General features: G+C 39.7%; 1 protein-coding gene across 1 annotated transcript; it reads right to left on the reverse strand.

Annotated features, from left to right (window-relative positions):
• Positions 1-2,388: 2,388 nt before the first annotated feature.
• LOC101290804 (putative DNA-binding protein ESCAROLA-like) lies at positions 2,389-4,178 on the reverse strand. Its single transcript, XM_004306861.1, has one exon. The coding sequence runs from the start codon at positions 3,844-3,846 to the stop codon at positions 2,869-2,871; it is 978 nt and encodes a 325-aa protein (XP_004306909.1). The 5' UTR covers positions 3,847-4,178; the 3' UTR covers positions 2,389-2,868.
• Positions 4,179-7,979: the final 3,801 nt, after the last annotated feature.

A 7,979-nucleotide genomic window follows, 5' to 3' on the forward strand; every position in this document is an offset into this window, starting at 1 on the left:
ACTATTATCTATTATTAATAAAAAACAATCACCTATCTAAGACTTAACCAAAAGACTAACAGAAAGCACATACCTCTTCATTGAGGGAATGTAATAAACACTATCAAAAACAAAAAATCCAAAGCCTGAATCCAATCTTAAAGTTCCTATAGCCTTGAGTACTGCAACTCGCGTCTCATTGCCAACACAAATCTTGTTAATACATCACGCCTTGGTTTTCTCTTTTTTATGAATCTGTGCATTGTATTAGTAATGTGTAAGGGACTACTATATATACCTGAGTCTAACCAATAAGTATGGGGCTCAATGTTAACAAAATTAACTTCTAATGAAAATGTTTCTAAACGATTACAGAGATTAGTTAATCTAACCTGGTTTTTGACTAACAATGCTTTAAATCCGTTGCAGTCTTTCTTCATGTGACCTACTTTCTAAATGATTAAAAGAAGGTTACATGAAGAAGGATTGCGCTGGTTTTAAAGCATGGCTAGAGAGAAAGAGTAAGATAATCTTTGTAAATCGTTTAGAAACATGTTGTTAACATTGTGCCCCGGCCCATACTTATTGGTTAGACTCGGGCAGTTCCTTACACATTACCAATACTATGTAGGGATTCATAAGAAGGACTTTGTCTATTGTGCCGAACGGTATGACATACATACACTGATACAAATAAAAGCACGTGCTTTGCACGCGACAGTTAGGTGTTATGTTTTGAAAAAATCTACCTTCAAAGCATGCTACATAACATGCCGTCCGGTATAATAGAATTTCCCTCATAAAAAAGAGAAATGAATTCAACATCTGTGTTGGCAATGAGATGCGAGTTGAAGTCAACGCTATATAGCAACTTTAAGATTGGATTTCGGCATTGAAATTTTCTTGTTAATTTTGAATAGTGTTTATTACATTCCCTCAATTAAGAGGAATTTGCTTTCTGTAAGCTTTTGGTTAAGTCTAGATGCGCGCTGCCTAAAGTGATGCCAATTGCAAAAAGATTGACTGAATAGAGAATTCACCAAAACTAGATGTTACTAATTAAGTTTACTAGCAAATAACATTCGAAAGGACACAGATTGCATCAGTCACGATAACTAATGCGATTAACAACAGGATTAAGTTTCTATTTAATTAAGCTTCTGTAAACTTTTAGGTCGTGATGTTGAAAGAAAAAGGCAAGAGGTCAGATTATATAGAATATTGATAGTTTGCACAATTGCACTTCAAAGAAAAGCATGATAAGGAGCTTAGTTTCATCATGATGATCGAACTGGAAAGCCATTCTGTTAATTATATATATGAATTATCTCAAGAACAGTCACAATTAACATGTATTCATCCATGAAAGGCTCTTCCAGCTACGTGCTTATTTGTCTACATGTCTCTCATCTAAATCTTCTTTAAGACAATATATCAGTTACAGAAATAGTAATGCAAATGTGCATAGTGTAAGGAATATTATCTAAAGCCAGATTCCAATTCCTTGAAGACTATGATGTGCCATAGAGTAAAATCCAACTAGCTAATGGTTGCTCTGTTGAGTAAAAGAGAGACATTCACCAAAATGGGTGAAGAGAATCTGGAAAATGTATGATCATGAATGGCAGAAAGAATCCAAAGAAAACCAAAGTAGGATATTTGGGTACTGGCGTGAAATCGCAGAAGAAGTAGAGCTAGCTAGCTAGGGTTTCGAGCTTCGAGCATCCTTCTCCTTTATAATATTTACTGATGACCTTTAACTTTCTCTCTGCTTCGTCCCCTGCATCACTTTCACTTCTCGATCTGGTGCCAATGAGATAGCAGAGAGAGAGAGAGAGAGAGAGAGAGAGAGAAGAAGAGGAGGAGAAAAGAGAGGGAGAGTTTAACGCTTGCTTGGTTGAGGCCTCTGTTTTGTTGTTGTTGCCTCGAAAAGGAGCTTTTACAGAGAGCTCTGCACGTGCGACCCAATACCCAATGCCCATCTTCCCTCCATAATATTATAAAAACCCTAACAATAACCAGTCACACTGTCACAGAGAAAAAGAGAGAGAGAAAGCCCTAGCATAGATTGCTGATTATTAAGCCCTCCCCCATAATTGAGGCATCTCTCTTCATTTCTTGAAGAAAAAGACTTTTCCATTTCCAACCAAACCTTGAAACAGTCACAAGAACTTAAATGTAAGCAACAAACAGCTTCAACAGCAACAAATTAAGATGACTGCAACAATGACAATGAAGATGATGATCGATGATTTGCCCGAAAAAGAAGAACAGCCAAGGAAGTAGTAGAAGAGGAAGGTGATGTTGGTGAAATCAAATGTGCGAAAATGGTAAGACAAGGTGTCTTAATCTAATAATGATAAATTGTAACAGAGAAGGCCACAAAATTGAAACTAAGAACTAATTATTATTCAAAAATACTTTAATTAAGGGGTCTTGTAACATAGAGTCATAGACTAAAGACCTATGATTTCCTGTTAATTTGCTGCAGAAGTACAAGGAAAGAAATGAACAGAAAGAGAGACAGAAAATTAGTACTGAAATCCAATGCCAACCTTTGAAACTTGAAACTTGTTGAAAGCTGCTGCTTCACCTCTAAGCTACAATATCACTTTGCGGTGAATTCAAAGTAAACTATTCATGATCCATCCAGAAAAACCAAACCCACCAAAACTCATGATCTCTTTTGTACATCCAGCTAGCTAGCTTCTTCAGATATCAAACCCCCATCCACGAACAATTAACACCTTTCAACTAATTAATCAAACATAAGACTAAATTTTATAGAAGGAGAAAAAAGGATAAGAAAAGGCTGTTTAATTTGAAAGAAAAGAAGGACAAGGAGTGAGTTCGAAATCGGAACACAGTGAGGGATGATGATAATGATCTTCAATAAGGAGGACGAGCTGTGCCCCAGTACGCCTCAGAAGGCAATTGAACTGAATTTAGAAGATTTTGCTGCATCCCATGAAAGAGTGAGGGAGGAGGTGATGAGTTATTAGCATCTTGCAACATCTGCTGCTGCTGCTGAACTTGTTGAACTTGCGACTGTTGCTGCTGCTCTCCTCCGCCAATTCCGGGGGAGCCAAGGGGCCCGCTCCCCGGCATAGGCGTCACTGCCGTGGCGTCCTCCTCCTCGAGGGGCAGTCTCTCGTAAGCAGCATTACCGAAACTCGCTGCCATAATGACCACAGGGCCCGAAGCTAGTAGCGGGCCTACGACGCTGCCCCCGACTACCTGTCCCTGCCCGCCAGCCAGGTAAATGGTGAGCCCTGACGCGGCAGGCGGGGCAGGTGGGGGCAGGAATGATCCCGAAAGGGAAAGAATTTCGAACCTGCCGTGTAAGGTGACCACAGCCCCAGGGGAGGCTGGCTGGCGGAGGGTTACATTTGTGACGGTGCCGCTGCCGCTGAGAATGCAAACGCCTCGCTGTCTCCGGCGTGCGAAGGTAGAGACAGAGTCCATGATGTCGCAGCCGTTGGCGACCTCCATGACGTGAGAGCGCAGCGCGTTGGCGCTGTCACGCGTGATGATGATGGGGGGTTTGGCCTTGTTCTTAGAGCCAGCCGGTCGGCCACGAGGTCGTCTCGTGATCTCGCCGCCTTCTCCGCTGTTGGACCCACCGAGCAGATCCTTATTGCCATCCATCGAGTTCGGCGTGTTGCCGCCGGAGGTGTTGTCGTCCCGGTCGCGTTTCATTCCGCGGTGGCGGTTTAGGCCGCCGGAGCTGTTCTGCTCGTCTTCAGAATTCTGGTGGTGGAGGAGGTGAGGGTGGTGTTGGAACTGATGATGAGGGTGGTTTAGATGAAGATCTCTTGTTAAAAACGGAGGCGGAAGTGGTCGGCCGTGTGCTGCAACCGGATCCATATCTAACTTCCACTTCTGATCTTCAACAAAAGAATCTCCTGAGTAGCTAGCTTGACCTTGCTCGTTTCTCTAGCTCTGTTTACTTCACCTAACTGACCAAAATCAAAAGCACCCACCAAGTTATTGATAGAGCATGCTTTCTCTTGTTCCTCTATGCATCATGAACATGATAGTTGGGCTGGCTGAGAGTTTGGGGGAGGAGATGAAGAAACTGAGTAAGAGACGAAGGAGCTAGCAGAAGTGAGAATTGAAAAAGGGTGGTGTTTAGTGATGTTTACTGTTTGGGAGACTGACTGATTGATTGATTGAATTGGCCTTTTTGGGGTTCTGGGATGGAAGACTTTGAGGGAGAGAGAGATAGAGAGAGGGGGTGAGTACTGTTAGTACTTATGGTGTGTTTGGGTATGTTATTGTAGTTGTTGTTGGGTTAAGGTGGTCTGAGATGGATTAATATTTAGGGTTAGGTCTGAGGAATTATATCGATGGGATTGGATTGAATGATAGGTTAGATGCCATTTCAGGCTTCGCAGTACGTTTTTGATCGATTTTGGTTTTTAAGACAGCGTGCGCATAGGCGGAGTGTGGGTCCCGCCTTCCTCTTCCTCCTCCTCTTCCTCTACCTTTGTCTCTCACTCGATTCCTCCTCCTCCTCCCATCTGGACCCCACCACCGGTACCCCATTGCTCTCCCTCGCTAATTTCATGTCGTTTGTGAGTTTTGTCTTTAGCAGCTCATAATTACCATTATAAAACTTAATTAATTGGAAAGAGCCTATCTAATTAAGCTTTACTCTTGTGTGCGTATAATTATATTGAGCTACCACAACATCACACTTATAATCTGCAAGTTCATCAGGGTGTTCTTGCTGCTGCATATATTTCTGTTCTATCCCTTCTCTTTCTTATACCAAGATTTGATTAATTATTTACACTTGGCTAATTAATTAATTAGCCAGCAGCAGCAGCGCGCTTAGTTAATTGTTGAAAAGACTAAGTTAATTAACATTTGATTCTTGATAATGACTTTTCTCTCTGCAGAAACGAAAATCTACAAAACTTTTAGGCCTCAGTTTCATCGATCAGTACTACTTTAAAAGCCAAAAGATTGAATATATGTAATACTTGCTGCTCGATCATCATGTTTGGACCTTTCTTCGATCTCAGTTCTACACTGCAACAATCTTCTGCATGAGTCTGTTCATGCCTTATATTATATATCTCAAACCTCTTACTGCTCGATAGAGAACTATATTTATCAATATGGAATGAGAAACACATGCCTAATACCAGAACACATGCATATATATTGAGCTAGCTGCTTAATTTCTTCACTGCTTAACTGAAGCTTAAATTGAAAATCTTAACCATGTCAGCTTAATTTTGTACCCAACAGAGTAAACCCCGCAGAGAAGCTAGCTCTTGTTCCTAATCTTCACAACTCAGTTAAGCTTCTTCCCCTAGCTAATTCCTAAACTATTAGAGTACTGGGGCTTGTATGATGCCTGTGGAGATCTGCAACTACTGGTGCAGTTTCATAATGGAACGAAGAGAGAACTGGGAGTAGTACTAGAGGCTTCTACTGAATCTGCGAGCATGTGAGTCTGTGACACAAGGACAGGGAAGAAGAGGCCGCGCGGGGTGGTTTTGTCATTTTGCGGGTCATGGGAAATTGTGGCTGGCGGGGCCCTTATCCCGAACAGTTCGGGTCAGGGCGTGTCTCAAGGGCGACTCGATCTCCTCCCCTCTTTCTTTCTTAAAAGCCTTCAAAGTTTTCTGTTCTCTGCTTGTTCTTAGCTAGCTAGGGTTTATGATGATGATGATGATGATGATCGTCTGTGGGGGCAGCCGGCCGTTCGATTTTGGCTTTGTTTTTCTGGTGACGTGGCACTCCCCCCCGGCTCCTTCCCACTCTCTCTAGTCTCTATCTTATCTCTTATTCGACTCGTATTTCTTCCCATATTACCTCAGAACCACATCACCTTAAGCGAGCTGGTCATCTAACTTTGGCATGTAACTTAATCCTGATTATCCTTGGTTATTATCAAACAGATTTGTCATTAGCTAGGTTGAGTTTTGATTAAGGGTCCTAATCCGAATCCTAATCGTTCATACAGGTGGAGTACGTACGTATGTATGTGTGTAGAGTATATTTGTCTTATGGCTATGGTGTCCATATGTCTATATCCTGGTTAATTGCTTGATCGAATACGATGCTATTTTTACACTTGCAGTTCAAATTTTACTTTCACATTAAGCAAGGCACTAAAATTGACCAAATTCATCTAGACCGCAAAGTTAGAATTTGGCGATCGCGATTAGAGGTCATATTCATTTAAATTGAAGTGGATTAGAAACATATACTAGCTGGGTTTATATAATTAAGTGCTCACTTTAGTTGAAATGTTGAACTATGTATTTAATTAACTGTGATCATGAGGTATGAAAAAATTAAGAAAAATTACACAAGATGACTGCATCAAACACAAAGGAATATGCAATAGTGAAACGATGATAGTCAACCCCAAAAACAACTAAAAGTTAGAGATAAGATATGGTTGACTTGAAGCTTATTCTGATTAAATTCTACATGAGACCGTTTGGATAAGTTCGATTAGTTTGAGTTCCCTCAAAGCTCGATTAAGGAGACTTTTTGATGTATTATTATTGGTTGATGAGCTATATCACTGTGTGCTTAATAAGCATCCAAATCTTTCTAATACACGACCATTATGTCAAACTAATTTGGCAAGTGCAATCAAATCAGGATCGATATGTAAGAAAACGTCAGGTAGTCGATCATGAGGTACAACTCCGACTATTGGTTCCCTCATCTGTCAAGAAGCCATTTCCAGCTTTGCTAGTTAGCTAGTCTTGCTTTAAGTTCAACTTTTCTCTCGCGGAATTTCTGGAAACTAGTACACCACCTTCCAACCAAAGTAGCTAGTGTCCCATGCTTCATGCCTCTCGACATACATACAACTCGTGCAATGACTTTCGTTTTTGTTTTTATTTGTACATGTAATTAGTTCCGGATAATTTAATTAATAAGAAAACTTAATTAATTCGAACCTAAGTCAACTTCCTCGTTAGCTTGTCGAGTATCGTTTAGTTCAGTGTTATAGTCTGTCTTTTATAACGGAGAGATTATGAGTTCGACCTACCATTAGCAAGTTGTTTTACTGTATCAATTTACTAATTATGTAATAAAAAATAAGATTCTCTCACTAGATGTGTATGTGCTCGCCCAAACGTATGCAGCTCCTTGATAGGCCAGGGTAAAGAATCCAAAGGTTTAAGCTAAATTATCAATGTTTAGTACTACTGTCTTATATTATTTTTATCATATAAATAACTCAAATGTTATAACTAGTGTATAGTGATGAGTTGAACTCATAACCTCCTACTTACAGTTGAGAAACTATAACATGCATTAGACCAAATAGTACTTAGCACTTGATCTCTTGTAAACTTTTGGTTACTATTATTCGCAGGGCCGGCCTTGGGCCAAGACGAGCAAGACCCAAGACTAGGGCCTCCAATTTAAGGGGGCCTCAATATATATTATATGGTGTAAATATATGACATGGGGATAGATTTGGTTTAGTGGTAAGTAGTAAACATGTCCCCCATTACCTGGGTTCAAATCACGCAGGTCAAGTTCTTTTTTTCATTTTTAGTTTCTTAGTTTTTTTTGTCTTTTTTTTATTTAGTCATTCATATAGTTTTACATCATTTACCGTAAAGTAATTCATCAAGCTATTTTTCTTTCAAATCAAGTAATAACCATTTTCATATCATTTAATATATATATATATATATATAATGATTGAGTTAATGAAAATGGTCCTTATATATTATGTTAATTTTTTTTGCCGAACATTTATTATGGGGCCTCAAAAAAATATTCGCCTATAGCCTCCGGACACACAGCCGGCTTTGATTATTCGTACAACTATTCATGCTTAATTATATGCTCCGTCTCAAACTATTTATCTTCATTATCGATTTAGATTAAGTGATAATTGACAAAGGCTTCTCTAAGAACAATTTTTCCATGACCTTTCAATAAAATATTTTCTTTAGAAAAACAGATAAGAAGAATATTGGGTGAAATTATACTTCATGTATTTTGAT

Source organism: Fragaria vesca, linkage group LG7 (assembly GCF_000184155.1).
Source record: "Fragaria vesca subsp. vesca linkage group LG7, FraVesHawaii_1.0, whole genome shotgun sequence".
NCBI classification, from domain to species: domain Eukaryota; kingdom Viridiplantae; phylum Streptophyta; class Magnoliopsida; order Rosales; family Rosaceae; genus Fragaria; species Fragaria vesca.

Coding starts and splice junctions, on each gene's coding strand:
- LOC101290804 (XM_004306861.1), bottom strand. CDS start 3,846: ATGGATCCGGTTGCAGCACACGGCCGACCACTTCCGCCTCCGTTTTTA.